This window comes from Schistocerca americana, chromosome X (genome assembly GCF_021461395.2).
Source record: "Schistocerca americana isolate TAMUIC-IGC-003095 chromosome X, iqSchAmer2.1, whole genome shotgun sequence".
Classification (NCBI taxonomy): domain Eukaryota; kingdom Metazoa; phylum Arthropoda; class Insecta; order Orthoptera; family Acrididae; genus Schistocerca; species Schistocerca americana.
In genome coordinates this window covers 901,777,467-901,796,372 of record NC_060130.1, presented here as the reverse complement: position 1 = coordinate 901,796,372, position 18,906 = coordinate 901,777,467, and the positions used below count along the sequence as shown (strand labels likewise).

General features: G+C 39.5%; 1 protein-coding gene across 3 annotated transcripts in view; it reads right to left on the bottom strand.

Moving 5' to 3' along the window:
* The window catches only part of LOC124556714 (ELL-associated factor 1-like), a 63,441-nt gene that overhangs the window by 9,277 nt on the left and 35,258 nt on the right, over nt 1-18,906 (bottom strand). For 2 of the 3 annotated variants that reach the window (XM_047130701.1, XM_047130703.1), the window contains exon 4: nt 1,051-1,165. In XM_047130701.1, the coding sequence (XP_046986657.1) occupies nt 1,051-1,165 (115 nt within the window). The remainder of the gene's footprint in view (nt 1-1,050; nt 1,166-18,906) is intronic. The other variant, XM_047130702.1, reaches the window with a different exon arrangement.

Sequence of the window (18,906 nt, the reverse complement as noted above, 5' to 3'; positions counted from 1 at the left end):
TGACTGAATTAGTTCATTCAGCTTAAACTCTATGGTGTCATTTTTGTCAGTTATTCAGAAAAGTATTACCTTTTTAATCATTATCCTGATTTTATTACCAAATGTTTTATTTAAAATTTCACATTACTTGCCAATGCCTGGACAATTGACTGAAGGAGCATAGGTTACAACTATTTTTGCAGTGAGTAATCTTATTTCAGGGATTTATTTAGTAAGAAGCGTTATTACTGGTAAGTCACAATGTATACAAGGAAACAACAGGGAAAAAAGAAACTTATTTTCACAAAGAGACACGCAAAGGTTCACATTTGCCTCAGCTATAAGATAATGCCAAAACTATCATTGCAGTAAACACTATAGTAGAATTTGCCATGAACAATGTGTCAAAGAAATAAACCTTAGTTAAGCAATGATTGCTAATGTCACAGTATTTGCCATTCAACCTGGCCATGTAACAGACTAGGCTAAACCTGTGGTTTAGTAGAATCACAATCATTTCTAGAACTGCATGAATATTTGGTAATGAATAACAAAAGTCTGTAGTCCATCCATCTCCCCTGTCGACATTCACCTGTTAACTAAACACAATGTGCCAAATCTTTTACAAGCAGACTTTACATTTATTTGCTATGAGTCACTACATGGCACTTGGTGTAGAGTACTAGGTACTGGTATTATTGCAACTTTAATTTCTTAAGTTATTGCAGCCAGATAATAATACAAGAGAGGTACATTAGTAACAGAGCTTCTCATACCTAATAAACTCTTTCTCCTCACGCTAGTGCAATGGGGTTCTCAAATGCGGAGCCACAAATATCTTTTACAAGGTGTATGATGATTAATGACTGGTTTTTTTGTGCAAATTGGTAGTTTTGCCAAGTCCTGAACCAGATACAGTGGAAATTATCTCTACATAATCCACATGACAGTATGGTGTACAGCAGAGGAAATCTCGTACCAATGTTACTTGTCAACAAATAGAATCAGTAAAAGAAGCAAATTACTCACCAGTCTGCTGGCTTATCACCACTTTTAAGGCTAAAATCTTACCATTATTATAAGATGGAGAACATTCTGTAGCTTTCTGATGACCTTCTGCGCCTGACTCATCCGAACTATCTGATGATGATTCGGAGAGATAAATGTCAGATGACTGCTGACCCTGCTAAAAATAACAATAATAATATGTTAAAATTCACAACAATATGTTTATCAGTCTGAACATGCATGGATCAAATGAAGAATAAGTACCAAAAACTGCCACATATAACAAACAAACTAACAGTTCCCTAGTTCTAAAAGCTCTATTATTATAATACATGAATCAAATACATGAATCAATATAACAGTGTGACACACTCTTCAAACAGTGCAGGTTAAAATTAAATGATGAAAAAAAAAAACAATTTCTTCACATGATTTTGCTGTATATTTTAAGAAGAAAAAAAAATTTTGTTCTAATTTTTAATACTATGAGGAGCAACATCTGTTCAAATTTGAGGAATTTTCATACAACAGAAAATATGTCTACAAGTCACTGATCACAAATGTCTGAAGGCATTTTAGTAAGTGCGGAAGTAATAATTTCAAGTGGATTAACAGTCTATTGCAAGTCTTTCAATTGGACGCCACCTTGATGCCTTGCATGTGTCTAACCTACTCCAGTATATCGGGGACAGGAGACCTACAGTTTAACATGGAATCCAAAACACATGACGTTCTTCACATCATCAAGAGATGAAGTCTGTGTTAAAGACAACTGAAAGACTTCTATGGCTCAACCAGGATTCTCTCATAACCTCTCTGTTTCCAGGCACCCGCTTTACCACTAGATCGTCAGGCCTGACTGTAAGTGAGTAGAATGTATGAAAACATACCTTTTTTATGAACTGCTCCTTTACTTTTTAATGTAGGATCTTTTGAGTTCTCCACATGAGGATTTCTCTGTGCTGAGCCAGATCATAGACAAGGAAACAAATGACGAGAATGATGCAATTCTAGAGAGTATACTGAGCCTCTGTATGAGCTTGTCATGTGAAAATACAATTTAGTTATGCCGACAATATGACAGTTAGTTACAACGAGTAAGGGCAAGATTTCTATGAGTGTCTATATCTATCCCCTGTTTTTAGTTCCAAGGCAATGCAAAGAATCAGAGTGTTTGCACAACACATATGAAATACGCAGCAGACGATTCACTGTCCATACCACTCCTCCCCTAGTGTCAACAATACTGTCAGCTGAAATGTTTGTGGCACCTAAAACAAGTTGTGACTTGAGGTTCACTTGGAGGCATGGGTGGTAGTGGTGGGAGACTAAGTGTGTCCAGTCTCTTTGAGGAATTACACATAGGTAGCATCTTCGTGTTAGCTGGTGTAAAGGCTGGCTTGAGTCTGTCAGTCAATATTGTGACGGAACAGCCATTGATACTGACACTGAATCTTTTGTCGTTTCATGCTAATTCTGTGTATGGGCCACCATATGGTGACTGGAGATGTGTTTGAATACCACTGTGTTAGGCGAAAACATGTTTCCATGACTTTAAGTCACAGAAAACAAATGGTTGTAGGGTAGAATGTTTTTTTGAAATGGCAGTATGGAGCTTGAGATTCCACAAGTGAAGATGTTGCACAAAGACCGAGGCTTAAGTAACACTGTTTGATATGCTGGTAAAGAACTCTCGTGGTAGTTAAAGTGTCTACCTGTACACTAATTCAGTCATTGTTGCATTGAGCTCTTCTTTGAAAGCAGTCCACACGTCTAGTAGAAAAATAGGTAGGTTGTCAGCCAAAGGTTCTGCGGCACAGCATCCGTGTGAGGCCTGCAACTGCCGATGAAGCCTTTCCACAAGACAATTAGCATCGGGGCAGTATGCACAGATTTGAATACAGCTCATGCCTAGCAATGCTGAGACTGCTTTAAAGAGATGTGGCTTGAATTGCTCACCATTATTGATACTGACATGGAGAGAAACAACGAAGTGCATGTTCGTTGCTGGCTTGAACTGCTCACTCTGATCAATACTGACACAGAGAGGAACAATGAAGTGTGGGTTTCACTCATGGAAGGAGGTCATGGCTACACTTGATGCCATTGCGTCTTGCATAGGATAGATTTCTGGCCAACAAGAGAAATTGTCTATCACTGTCAGATAATACTGGCCCTTCTCACCATGGCAAAGGTCCAGTTATTGTGGATGTGCTCAAAGTGTTAACTTAGGTGAAGGCACAAAGTGAAGCTGTTACATGCCGAGTTACTTTGTTGCACTGATTAGCATTGCACTGGTGAACAAATAGCTAACAGTCTTTTTCAATGTTTGGCAAAGCAAGTGCCTTCTTCACCAGTTGTACAGCAGCCATTACTTCCGAATGAGAGAGACTACCAAGAAACGAAATTGCTTGTTTGCGAAAATCTGGTGTAGCGAATGGTCATGCATGTGGTGTTGATATGTCACAGTACAGTGCTACATTCAAGCCTGGAATCTTGATACATTGGAGCTGTAGCCTGATGGTATTTCAAGGCACGCCTTCAGGTCGCAGTCTCCTTCCTGGGTGTTGGCAAACGTGTCGAAGTCAAGTTCCTTCACAATGGCGTCAATGCGAGATATTGCAGCTGCTGGTCAATTCTGCTCATCACAAATGTGCTGAATATCTGCAGTAGATTGCACAATGAAGTGCAGATGCCATAATTGTTGGGGTGATGCCTTGTCTAGCTTTGTAGTAGAGAGTAGGATTTGTAGTAGAGATAGGAAGATACTAGAACAGGAGGCGAAAATTGCTGCCCTTCAGGCTCAGTTAGACAACGCCAGGGGAGATCTTGACAGGTTAAGGAGGGAGAAGGGTAAAGAGACGTGGGAAGTGGCAACAGGCAACAGGAGGAACAGGCCTAGAACTTTGTCTGACAGCTTTATGATGAATGTGGAAAATAGATTTTACCTGTTGCTTCAGTTAGAAGCTGGTGAGCCTCAAGCAGTTGCAGGTGTAGACAGGGCACAACAAACTTTCAGCAGCAGATTGAAAAGTAAGAATGTAGGGAAATCAGTAAAGAGAGAGAAAGTGTTGTTGTTAGGTAGTTCCCATGGAAGAGGTGTTGGCCAACTTTTGCAGGATGAACTAGGATCAGAATATCAAGTCACCAATTTTTTTTAAACCTAGTGCTGGTCTGGAGCAGGTGAAAGAGGATTTAGGATCACTTTGCAAAGGTTTTACTAAGGAAGACACTGTGGTTATAGTGGGTGGAGCAGGTAACAATACTGACAGAGATCCAGGGTACAGTATAGAGTGTGACCTGGCAAAGATTGCATCAGCATCGAAGCATACTAGTGTTGAGTTTGTATCTGTTCTTGGCTGCCATGACTGACCTCATTTGAACTCTTCTGTCAAAAGAGTTAATTTGGAGCTGGAACAGCTGCTTATGTCGGGTGCAGGGCCACACATTGGTGTGGTTCCTGTTGATTCTCTCAATAGGTGGGATTATATTAGGCATGGTCTTCGCCTCAACAGGAAGGGGAAGGGTAAATTGTCTGGAAAAATAGCGGAAAGTTAAAGAGGGGAGGCACTGTCATGAGTGGTAAAATACCAATGGTTATAAGGTTCAGAAAAGACCCTTTCTTAGGGTAGGGAGGACAGAAAGAAACCAAATTTTAAGAGAGGTTTGAACTGAGACAAACCTTTAGTTTGAGAAAGAAACCAAAAAACATAATTCTAGCTTATTACATCAGCAGAAATAGCTATTGGTTAAGAATTTTCAACAGTCAGCAGATATTTTAACTCTACCCAATTTTAACTCAGTCAATGTGAAATGTCAGCTATCTCTATTGCATCAAAATATTCGAGGACTGAGAAATAAAATTAGGCCCTAATCAATTAACTATCTGCATAGATGACTTAGAGTCTTCAAACCTAGCTGACATAATCTGCCTCTCTGAACATCATGTGACCATCGGTATACAACTTTTAAGTGTTACAAGGTTTAGCTTAGCATCTCACTTTTGTAGATCAGAAATGGAGAAAGGAGGAGTTGCCACATTCATCTGGAACTGTCATAAATTTAAGAACATAGACATTCATAAATTTTGCCTAGAACAGCATTTGGAGGAATGTGCAACAGAAGTCGAATTTCACAAAAAATCCTTCATAATATTAAGTGTATATCGCGCATCTGCAGGTCACTTTAATCTGTTCGTAAACCACCTTGAAGCTGTACTGGCCCGTTTAACAAGCAAAAACAAAGAAATAGTGGTTGCTGATGATTTCAATGTAGATTTCCTTAAACTCTCTCCCAATAAGAACTTATTTGAGTTAGTAACACTATCATTCAACTTAAGTCCCACTGTAAAGTTCCCCACCCGGGTAGCCAATTGCTCACAAACAGCCATTGATAATGTCTTTATAGAAAAGTCCAATGAACAAAATTATATTACAAAATCAATAGTCAATGGCCTCTCAGATCATGACATGCAGTTCCTTCTGTTAAATGTTAATACTGAACAGGATATAAAATCTGTTACATCTGAGCTCAAGAAGGTAATCAATAACCCAAAAATTGATTATTTTGGGACACTCCTCAGAGACATTCACTGGACTGATGTTTACAGTGCCCATGGCATGAATGAAAAATATAACACTTTTGCTAATAAAGTGCTTACCTTATTCGAACACTGTTTTCCTCCAAAACTTACCAAGGTTAGAGCAAAGTCTACAAAGAAGCCATGGATTACTCAAGGAATAGAGGTATCTTGTAAAACAAAAAGAAAACTGTATCTGTCAGTCCGAAACAGTTCCGATGTTGATGCTATAGCACATTGCAAGAAATACTGCAAAATATTAAAGACTGTAATATGGACATCAAAGCAAATATATTACAAGGAAAAGATAGTCATATCAGATAACAAAATAAAGACAATATGGGTTATAGTGAAGGAGGAGACCGGTAGAACCAGACATGAAGAGGAACAAATAGCATTAAGAGTAAATGATACATTGGTGACAAATGTGTATAGTGTTGCAGAACTTTTAACAAACATTTTATAACTATTACTGAAAAGATGGGGTTGTCAGGTTCGGTAGATGCTGCTATGGAATACCTCAGACCAGACATTTCAAGTAACTTCCATAATATGAATTTGACCCTCACTACCCCAGCAGAAATAATCCATCTTAAAATCTTTAAAATCAAAAACCATCTAGTGGGTATGATGTAATATCAACAAAGTTAATTAAAGAATGTGATTCTGAGCTACGTAACATATTAAGCTATCCGTGTAACCAATCGTTTATCAGTGGAATATTTCCTGAATGGTTGAAATATGCTGAAGTTAAGCCACTGTTTAAGAAGGGAGATAAAGAAACAGCATCAAATTTCTGTCCAATTTCACTGTTGCCAGGAGTCTCAAAAATTTTAGAAAAAGTAATGCACAATCGGCTTTATAACCATCTTATCTAAAATAACATACTGTCAAAGTCACAGTTTGGATTTATAATGGGTTCTGATATTGAGAAAGCTATCTACACTTACAGTGAAAATGTGCTTAATTCATTAGACAAAAAATTGCAGGCAACTAGTATATTTTGTGATCTGTCAAAGGCATTTGACTGTGTAAATCACAATATCCTTTTAAATAAATTAGAATATTATAGTGTAACAGGAAATGCTGCAAAATGGTTCAAATCTTATATCTCTGGCAGGAAACAAAGGGCGCTATTACGAAAGAGACATGTATCAAGCTATCAGGCATCATCCAACTGGGAACTAATTACATGTGGGGTTCCACAAGGTTCCATTTTGGGCCCCTTACTTTTTCTTGTGTATATCAATGACCTTCCATCAGTAACATTACCAGATGCCAAGTTCGTTTTGTTTGCCGATGATACAAACATTGCAATAAATAGAAAATCAAGTGTAGTCTTAGAACGATCAGCTAATAAAATATTTGTGGACATTAATCACTGGTTCCTAGCCAATTCTTTGTCACTAAACTTTGAAAAAACACACTACATGCATTTCAGAACTTGTAAGGGGTGTACCACGAGTATATGCCTAACATTCGACGACAAGCAGATAGAAGAAGTGGACAGTGTTAAATACTTGGGATTACAGCTTGATAATAAATTCAACTGGGAGGAGCACACCACAGAAATGCTGAAGCGTCTTAACAAATCTCTATTTGCAATGTGAATTGTGTCAGACATAGGGGATATAAAAATGAAAAAGCTGGCATACTATGCTTACTTTCATTCCATAATGTCATATGGGATTAATTTTTGGGGTAATTCATCAAGCCACGCTAAAGTTTTCCGGGCACAAAAACGTGCAGCAAGAGTTATATGTGGTGTGAACTCAAGAACATCTTGCAGAAGCCTGTTTAGGGAACTAGGGATACTAACTACTGCTTCCCAATATATTTATTCCTTAATGAAATTTGTCATTAAAAATATATCACTTTTTCAAACCAACAGCTCAATTCATGGAATCAATACTAGAAATAAGAATAATCTTCACAAGGATTTAAAGTCACTTAGTCTTGCACAAAAAGGTGTGCATTATTCAGGAACACACATTTTCAATAACTTGCCAGCAGCTATAAAAAGCTTAACAACCAATGAAATTCAGTTTAAGAGAAGCCTAAAGGATTTATTGGTGGCCAACTCCTTTACTCCATTGATGAATTTCTCAGTAAAACCAACTGATTTGTATATAAGTACAATATAACTTCTGCACAATTTCAGTGCAGTAATGTGTTCACTGAAAATTTGTGTGTGTGTGTGTGTGTGTGTGTGTGTGTGTGTGTAAGTACAATCTAACTTCTGCACCATTTCAGTGCAGTAATGTGTTCATTGTAAATAAGTATTATAGTAGTTGTATTGCAAGTTTATTACCTTATAAATAAATAAATAAACTTTTTTATTTTAAATTCAGTGCATCAGTATTTGTAAAATGACTCTTTCATATAATGTTCATTAAAAAGTGACGATCATTCCACTTGGGACCTGTGGAATGGTACAAAAGCTTATTTGTTTTAGTTGTAAATATTTGTCATGTATTGTTGTTTTTCTGACATGTTCTACATCCTGGAGGACTTCCTCACTACGGATCAATTGGAATGAAAGTAAATCTAATCTAATCTGACAGAAAGCATACACTTGTGGTTTATGGCCTACAAGAATCATAAAATGTCTCCCTTCAAGCATATGCTTAAACTTTTTTACTGAGGCATATGCCACATGGCATTTGTTGTTATATGTTGACCTATCTGCTTGTGAAGGTGATCATTTCTAGCTGAAGAAAGCTAGAGGTCGCCAACTGTGTTGCACACTTTGTTGTAACATGGCTCCAATTTCAGCTGATGATGCACCTGACACAACTGCGAGAGGTGCATCAGGAAGAGGATGAGCTAACAATGCAACCTTTGCAATTGCAGCTTTTAATTTGGCCAATCATGCTTTTTTCATCAGTCCATGTAGTGTGTCTCCAGGCTTAGGTGAATGTTTTCGTATTTCATTGAGAAGTGCTGCCAACAACACACAATTGCTCACAAAACATCAATAAAAGTTAGCAAGCCCCAGAAACGATATAATTCTTGTATTTTAGTGGGCAGTGGAACCGAGAAACAGCTTCCACTCTCTCTGAAGGTGGCAGGATTCCTTGTGTGCTGATAAGACAACCTAAGAATTTTATTTCAATTGCTCTGAAGACACATTTTGGGAGGATAAACAATAAACCATATTCTTGTAGTCTAGTGAATAGTTGCTACAGCTGTGCTAGATGCTCTGACTTGCTGAATGACAATGCAAGCCAGTCCTCGATGTAGATGTAACAAACCTGTAAGTCTTACTTCATTCATGGAGTTCTGTAAAGTCTAGGAGGCACTACACAGTCCAAATGGCATTCACACAAATTTATACAGTCTGAATGGAGTGCAAACAGTGGTTTTGGTATATCTTCCATTGCAATAGGTAAAATGATAAAAAAAGCCCAGGGTCAATCATGAAGAACATCTTACCATGAATGTGCGTAGCAAACTCTTCTGTATGTGGCACAGTATAATAATCACGTATTGTTCTGGAAGTAAGTTGATGCCAGTTGGCTTACGGATGCAGCCATTATTCCTCTTGGGGACTATATGGAGTAAAGAGGCCAAGCTACTATTTGAAGGGTGACAGATCCCTTGTGCTAACGTAAAAGAGAACTTTTGCTTTGCACATTTTAGTTTTAAGGTTGTGTGTGAACTGACAATACTACCATTGAGTGTCTTAGCGATGATTCAGGGAACTGATGAAGCAGGACACTGAATGATGAATCACCAGCACACAATTTGATGCCATCATGGTTGGCATGATGCCCATGACTAGATAACGGTGTTGTAGAATCAAACAGGTATTGATTGTGAAGATCTGGGAGAGACTGTAAAAAGATACAAAGTCCATTCCAACTATTTGGTACAGCACATCAGCAACAATGAATCTCCATATTAATTCATGTCAAGGACTGAAATTCAGATGTAATTTGATGTAGCCATAATTTTTGATGGAAGATCCATTTGCAGTATACAGGTATTCTGCTGTGGATGACTAGAAGAAGGGTAAACTGAGAGATCAGCACCTGTATCAGCAAAAAAGTTGAGTTTGGTAGAGTGCTCTGTTATGAATAGTTGAAGGCTGTCCTGCTGAAACCAGTCGCTGTCGCTACTGATTTCTGGTAGCGTTCTAGGTGGCTGACACTTTTGAGCTTCAGCTCCAAAGTTTTTGTGATACCAGCAGATATTCTCCCTGGTGGGCAAACTCCTCTTTCTGCTGGATGAGCATTGCCATTGTGACACACGTGGAGTGCCGTATTTGTAGGGCTGAGACTTGCTTACAGTTCAGCTACTTATGCTTGCAGTGTTCCCAGAGAAGTCTCTTTTCTGGTGAGAAAGTTGACGATGGACACGCCTTGACTATTCAGCCAGCAGTTTGAATGAGGTCAACAGTGCAAACTGTGAGTAATTTTTGTGCATCCACAGGTATGAGCAACAGCCATATATTCCACCTAATTACATTGCCTGCCAGCATGTGAAGAAGGAACTAGATGAGTCGGTATACGGTCACCGAGTTCTTCAGTGGAGCGAAATTTTTCAAGCCGCTTAGCTGCCATTTGCAACAAGCGCACGCTTGATAGAGGTGTATTTTTCAGTGCTTGTCAGCGAAGCTATTATGTCTTGTACTTCCACAGTCATCTGCTCGTTAAGTGCAGCCACCACACAACTGTATTTAATATTGCCCAAGGTGATGTGGGCCACGACAAATTGGCTCTTAAGTTGGGCGAATCACAGCACTGGATTATCTGACCATAGCAGTGGGGATTTCACCACCATTGAGTTAAGAATCGCATTTGCTGCTGCTAAGTCAGTGCTTGCAGGATTCTAATGTTTGTCATTGTATGCGCTAATTACATGACGTTGTTCATGATTGATTCTGCGTGGTGCTGTTGATGCGAAAACTTTAATAAGGTGTGTTTTGTCATTCTGGCGCGTGATTAAATTTTTCCAGTGTGTGATGCGATCATTCTGATGCATGATTTGGAAACCTGAGGTCACCAAATGTCGAGCGGAAATTTAATTTACCTATGCACACAACAAAGCAGTTTATTACAGTGAATAATTGTAAGAATGCTAAGAGCATCTACAGCTATTTTTTGCATTTAGCTCAGAGGCAGTGGGAATAATCAGATAGTTTACACTGAACACATGAAATATGTAGCAGACAATTTGCTATCCACATCACTGTCCACAAGCTGAGCCACAGTCTTTCTGGGAGATCAGCAGTTTCTTAATCATGATGGACATTTCATCTACATAAGTTTGACATTCCGAAGATTTCATATATAGTTATCTATGTTTTATGAAGATCATATAATAAATTATAACTACTGCTCTCCCCACTGATCTAAGGCACACTAACTTTTTGAGCACACTGTTGCCAGGTTCACTCTGCTAACATGGTGTTCTGAATATGCGGTAGCAGACCCTATCTCCTTTACTGTCAATAGTTAACAACAAAACTGTTGAGCAGTGACAAGCATTGAGTATTATCACCAAGAAGTATCTATTCACATTTCCTGAAGGATGACCATCTGCTTCGCTGGCTGTCATAGCCAGTGTAGCATACTGATAACAGTCAGAAAATTTGGTTGGCTATGGACTCCATGACTTTTGGTAGGGCAACAGTCATGGTAATATATTGTTTAATGTTGTGGTCATCAGTCCAAAGACTGGTTTGATGCACATCTCTACAGGAATTTATCCTATACAAGCCTCTTCAGCACTGCATAACTACTGCAATCTACATCCATTTGAACCTCGGCATCCATCTACAATTTTTATACCCCTACTCTTCCCTCCATCACCAAACTGACAATTCCTTGATGTCTCTGGATATATCCTATCAACTAATCCCTTATTTTTAGTCTAACTGTGCCATAGATTCCTTTTATTCACAATCTGAATAAGTATCTCCTCATTAGTTATTCAATCTATCCAACTAATTTCCACCATTCTTCTGTATCACCACATTTCAAAAGCTTCTATTCTTTTCTCATGTGGACTGTTTTATCATCCACATTTCTCTTCCAGATAAGGCTATACTCAGCACAAATACCTTCAGAAGAGACTTATCTACTATTTAAATTTATATTCAATATTAACAAATTTCTCTTTTTCAGAAATGCTTTCCTTACCATTGCCAATCTGCTTTTTATATCTTCTCTACTTCAGCCTTTGTCAAAATACTTTTCTAGGCAAACAGCAAAACTTATCTACTACTTTCAGTATCTCGTTTCCTACTCTAATTTCTGCATCATTCCCCATCATTACCAGATTTAATTCTACTAAATTCCATTACTCTCATTTCAATTTTGTTGATATTCATCTTATGACCTCTTTATAAGACATAATCCATTCCATTCAACTACCCTTTCAATACCTTTGCAGTCTCTGACACAATTACAGTGTCATCATCAAACTTTGTTGTTGTTGTGGTCTTCAGTCCAGATACTGGTTTGATGCAGCTCTTCATGCTACTCTATCCTGTGCAAGCTTCTTCATCTCCTAGTTCCTACTGCAACCTACATCCTTCTGAATATGTTTAGTGTATTCATCTCTTGGTCTCCCTCTACAATTTTTTCCCTCCACGATGCCCTCCAATACTAAATTGGTGATCTCTTGATGCCTCAGAATATGCCCTACCAACTGATCCCTTCTTCTAGTCAAGGATAGGCTACAACTCTGTCTCATTCTCTTCTCAATTACTTCCTACATTCTTTAACTCATGTAACTGCAGTCTGGTTTCTGTACAAGTTGATAACCTTTTGCTCCCTGTAATTTATCCCTGCCACCTTCAGCATTTCAAATGACATATTCCAGTTAGCATTCTGAAAAGGCTTCTCTAAATCTACAAATGTATAAACACAGGTTTACCTTTCTACAGCCTTAGCTTGTAAGGTAAGCCACAGGGTCAGTATTGCCTTGTGTATTCCTACATTTCTCCAGAACCCAAGGTGATTTTCTCCAGGGGTTAGCTTCTACCAGTTTTTCCATTCTTCTGTAAATAAAATGTGTCAGTATTTTGTAACTAATAGTTCTGTAATATTCACACCTATTAGCACTTTTCTTTAGAAATGGAATTATTACATACTTCTTGAGGTTTGAAGGTATTTCCCTGTCTCCTATATCTTGCACACCAGGGAGAATATTTCAGTCTCTTAAGGCTCTCAATAATTCTGAGGGAATGTCATTTACTACAAGTGTCTTGTTTTGATTTAGGTCCTTCAGTGCTCGGTCAAACTCTTGCAATATCATATCTCCTGCCTCATCTTCATCTACTTCCTCTTCCCTTTCCCTAAAATTGTCTTCAAATCTGTTTCCTGCGTACACCCATTCTATATATTTATTCCATCTTTTCGCCTTCCCTTTTTTGCTTAGTTCTGATTTGCCATCTGAGCTCTTGATATGCTTCTCTTCTCCCCAAATGTGTGTATGTTTTTGATATGTATTTGTCCAATAGGGAGCATCTCTCTTTCCCATAGTCATGCATGCATCTACAGCCTCGCATTTCTCCTCTACCTGTGCCTCCTTTTTTCCTGCTTCATTTGGTGTATTTTTATATTTCCTCCTTTTGTCAGTCATCTCTTGTGTCATCTAAAGATTTCTACTGAGCATTGTCTTTTTGTCTCATCAATCCTCTGCTGTCTTCACCAATTTGTCTTCCAAAGTTACCCATTCATCTCCTATTGTATTCCTTTTCTCTATTTCAGTCAATCATTACATAATCCTCCCCTCAAAAACTCTCCGTAACCACTGGTTTTTTCAACTTATAATGGTCCCATCCCCATAATTCCTTACATTTCTGCAGTTTTTTCAGTTTAATCTGCAGTTAATAACAATACATTACGGCCAGACTTCACTTCTGCTCTGGAAATATTTTGCAGTTTAAAATGCGGTTTTGAAATCTCTGGTGTATCATTATACACGGGGTCAGGGGGAATGGTCAATATTCATGGATATGACAGGAAAGGAGAAAAAAAATTGAAGAAAACAATTAATATAGACATATGCTCTATTCCAAATGGCTTCAAGATAGATACATTGTTATTTATTTTCTGTATTATTCAAAAATGGAATTTTACACACACACATTCAATACAGAAATCCCAAATTAGTCTAGTGACATATCTGTTTTATCAATATACACTGAAGCGCCAAAGAAACTGGTATAGGCATGCGTACTCAAATACAGAGATATGTAAACAGGCAGAATGTGGCGCAGTGGTCATCGATGCCTGTAGAAGACAACAAGTGTGTGACGCAGTTGTTAGTTCGGAAATTGCTGCTAAAATGGCAGATTATCAAGATTTAAGTGAAATTTCCTGGCAGATTAAAACTGTGTGCCCGACCGAGACTCGAACTCGGGACCTTTGCCTTTCGCGGGCAAGTGCTCTACCATCTGAGCTACCGAAGCACGACTCACGGCCGGTACTCACAGCTTCACTTCTGCCAGTACCTCGTCTCCTACCTTCCAAACTTTACAGAAGCTCTCCTGCGAACCTTGCAGAACTAGCACTCCCGAAAGAAAGGATATTGCGGAGACATGGCTTAGCCACAGCCTGAGGGATGTTTCCAGAATGAGATTTTCACTCTGCAGAGTGCCGGCCGTGAGTCGTGCTTCGGTAGCTCAGATGGTAGAGCACTTGCCCGCGAAAGGCAAAGGTCCCGAGTTCGAGTCTCGGTCGGGCACACAGTTTTAATCTGCCAGGAAGTTTCATATCAGCGCACACTCCGCTGCAGAGTGAAAATCTCATTCTGGAAGATTTAAGTGAGTTTGAACATGGTGTTATAGCCGGCGCATGAACGATGGGACGCAGCATCTCCAGGGTAGCAATGAAGTGGGGATTTTCCCATACGACCATTTCACAAGTGTACCGTGAACATCAGGAATCCAGTAAAACATCAAATCTTCGACATCACTGTGGCTGTATAAAAATCCTGCAAGAACTGGACCAACGATGACTAAAGAGAATCGTTTGATGTGACAGAAGTCCAACCCTTCCACAAATTGCTGCAGATTTCAATGCTGGGCCTTCAACAAGTGTCAGTGTGCAAACCATTCAATGAAACATCATTGATATGGGCTTTCGAAGCCAAAGGCCCAATCGTGTACCCTGGTGACTGCATGACACAAAGCCTGGGCCCATCAACACTGACATTGGACTGTTGATGACTGGAAACATGTTGTCTGGTCGGACAAGTCTTGTTTCAAATTGTATTGAGTGGATGGATGTGTACGGGTATGGAGACAGCGAATGGATGTGTACAGATGTGGAGACAAGGTCATGAATCCATGGACTCTGCATGTCAGCAGGGGACTGTTCAAGGTGGTGGAGACTCTGTAAGAGTGTGGGGCATGTGCATTTGGAGTGATATGGGACCCCTGGTACATCTAGAAATGACTTTGACAGGTGACACATACGTAAACATCACCTGATCACCTGCATCCATTCATGTCCATTGTGCATTCTGACGAATTTGGGCTATTCCAGCAGGACAATGTGACACCTCACACATTCAGAATTGCTGCAGAGTGGTTCCAGGAACAATCTTCTGAATTTCAACACTTCCAATGGCGAGCAAGCTTCCCAGATATGAACATTATTGAGTATATCTTTGATGCCTTGCAACGTGCTGATCAGAAGAGATCTCCACCCTCTTATACTCTTACAGATTTATGGACAGCTCTGCAGGATTCACGGTGTCAGTTCCCTCCAGCACTACTTCAGACATTAGTCGAGTCCATGCCACATTGTGTTGTGGCACTTCTGCATGCTTGCAAGGGCCCTACACAATATTAGGCAGGTGTACCAGTTTCTTTGGCTCTTCAGTGTATATTACCAGGGACAGTAAAACATGAAGAATAACCAGATAACCTGTACTCCAACAGCAACAGCACCATCCTGGCCCAGGCTGACAACTAACACCATGCAGAAACTGGTTATTCTTCGCGTTTTACTGTCTCTGCTAATACACATCGATAAACAAATATCATGTTACATTAGTTTGGGACCACTTTATTGATCAGGCATGTAAGGTACCACTTTAAAACCCTTTTTTCTGCATTGAATAAAACAGAAAATAAGTAACAATGTACATTAAATATGTTCTCACTTGAAAACTATTTGGAACAGGGCATATGTCCATATGAAGTTTTTTTGCATCAAATGATAATTCCTGTCATAGCCCTGAATATTGACCATTCCTCCTGGGACTTCCTGTATAACGATACAACACAGATTTGAAATCAAAATTTTAAAATACTGTTTCCTTGCTATTTGTCTACCTGGGAGAGAGTTCTTCCTTACAGAGCCCTAGTCCGATCACTTCAGTTAATTGTGACGAGGCTTTACAAAACTTTGAACTGAACTTTCATATTGCTCCCCATGTAGACGGTGCTTACAAGATATCTTTCCACATACTTGTACGCTAATGTACAATTCTCATTTCAATATGTCTGCTGTCATCTAGGATGTGACCACCCAAGTAATCCTATTGGTGCAAAACATGCAGCTGGCACAAGAACTGATGTTGGAAAAGATGGCTCCTATCAACAACATCGCCCAAGGTTTGCAACAAACTGTCCCAAATCAATTCTGTGATAAAAGGCTTCAGAGCATTGCCATTACTCTTTCCAAAATTTGACAAGAAGAACTATATTGCCTGTTTGGAAAAGCATTTCATTGCACATGGAATCTCAGGTAATATCCACCAACACACCTTCTTATAACCTACGCAGATGCTGATGTCTATTGCTTCCTCAAACAGTTGAATCCAGAAGTAGAACCATTTTATTTGTCCTATGATTAGCTTAGGACTAAATTGATGGAATATTTTGAGTCTCAAATCCATGTGTTCACTGCATAGCACAAACTTTTTAGTTGTCATAAAAGAACGGGCGACTTACCAGGAATGGATTGCACAGTTTCAGGGACTTTCCTAGGAATCTCGTTTTTAGTGCACTAATTCCAAGTGTAAACATCTTCCAGCGACTCATTGATGAGTAACATGATCTTAGTGCATTCTCCTGCTGAAGGGCTCAGAAATGATGTCTTCCACTCAGTCAGGCATTTGAACAAGCAGTACAGCCCTTGGTGGCCCTGCAGGACCTTTCCCAGGTGTTCTCTGCCTACCCGGACAGTAAAGCCCAGGGCCAGCCCCTCTGTGCTGGTTTCATAGTTTCACCGGATAACGCTCTATCTTCACAGAAAGTTTTGAGGGCCCACTATCCAGAAACTGCAATCATGTAGCAACTGTTTTGTCACTCATCAAGGGCAACACTGCTATTTTCATTGAGAAAAATGTAAATTCTGAGGTAAATCAGGACACAAGACTGAAGTCTGTCAATCCACACCCATGATGATATGGATAGTGTCCACCTTGGAATCACAGACTCACGGTTCAGAAGCCGATGAACTTCCACCAGGGCCAGATGTCCTCCAGGTGCAAGGTATGTTACTTATTTCAGACATATTATTAATATTAGAAATATCACTTAACAACATCCTGTCACATTCCAAATTGACATTGGCTCCAACACCACATTCATTAATTTGGCAACTTACAAACAGCTTGGCTCACTGCCACTTCCATCTTTTGCAAAACAACTATATACATATAGTAACAACATTGAGGTGGTGGAACAATTTTGTTCTACAGTTAAATATAACAAGTCCTCCATGTTGGCTAGCATATTGGTCACTGGTACACATTGGATTAGGGTAAGACCTTTTCAGTGCACTTGGCTTGAATGTGCACAATTAAACTCATCAGATACAGCCCTTCTTGCCCCATACCCACCTCCAAGAACTTTTGACAAAGTACCCTTCAATATTTTCCCAGTAGACTAGATGTGTCTCTAACTATGAAGCACATCTTATTTTGAAGCCTTTTTTTAAAGCACACCAAAGTGCCTTTCACCCAGCAGGACAAATTCCATGTGGAACTCTTAACAGTTGCAACACAAAGAGATTCTGACACCAGTCTCAACCAGTTCATGGGCTACATCAGTTGTTTTAGTAGAAAAGCCTGACAAGTCTTTGAGGATTTGTGGAGATTCCAAGTCAACAGGGAATGTACCATCAGTCACGGGCACTTATTCTGGTGGCGCACCCTTGTACACTGCCACTACAACCTAAGAACTTGTATTCAGTACCATTGGTGGGAGAACAAAACCAGGGCTCCTGCTTTCTTCACTATCAGCACCACCACTGAGTGAGTGGTCTCACCTGCATGCTACCAGAGCAGCCTCACCCTTTCTTGCTCCAGTCATGCTCAGTGAAGATTCCAACTACAGACGACAAAAGTTCTGTGATTTTGTACGAGTAACATTGCACATTATCGAATTTGACCTGGATCACATTCTTCTGTTAATGTTCTAATGTGCTTGGGTAATTTTGGTGCTCTGCTCACCACTGTTCTATTTCTTATATGTAGTTGTTGTAAATAAAGAACTGTAGGTACTATAGTTTTTGATAAGGAAGTTGTTTTTGTCCCACACGTGTTCCGCAGTATGATGGATTCAGCATTGGTTCAGTTGTTAAAAGATGAGCAGCAACAGTGGATTTAACAACAATAGCAATCTGAGCAACTACAACAGCATTTGTACTTGCTTCGTCAGTTGGTTACAAATTTTCAAGGTGCCTTGGACTGCCTTAAACTGCCCTCTGCATGCCTGACTGCTCCCCCAGCTTTTCCAACATTCCAGGAAATGAAGGAAGACTGAGACTCATATGTGCAACATTTGCAGCAACATTGTGCAGTGTATCAGGTAGTGGACACATCTTTGCAAAAATCTTTTTTCTTGTCTTGAATTGAACCTGAAACATTTTATCTGATTTGAAGACTTGCTCTGTTAAAGGACCTAGCAACATTGTTGTTTCCTGAAACGTGAGTTGCTAAGTGCGTATTATCTTAAGCAAAACAAAGTTGTTGCTTTCTGTATATAGTTTCACCAGTGGCAAAAGAAACTGACCCAGTCCTATCAAGCATGGGTAGCTGACTTCCGTGGTTTAAGTAGGAAGCACAAATTTATTTGTGCTCCCTGTAAACAGTCCTACACTAACTCTCAAATACACAACGGCATTGTCTGTTTTGCCCTGGACTGAGAGGTGTGTCAGAGGCATTGTGTTCAGAAGATCCTACAATCAAGTACGTTCTGGCTATTGCTCAGGTATTTGAAGTGCCAGGGTCTGTGACAGAACAGTCTGATGATGTAACAGACATAGCGTAGGTGTGTTCAGTTCCATAGCAATGGCATAATTCACCACACCTTCATCATGGTCATCTTGTTAGCACCTTTCGCAATCAGACATTGGCCCTTTGCATTG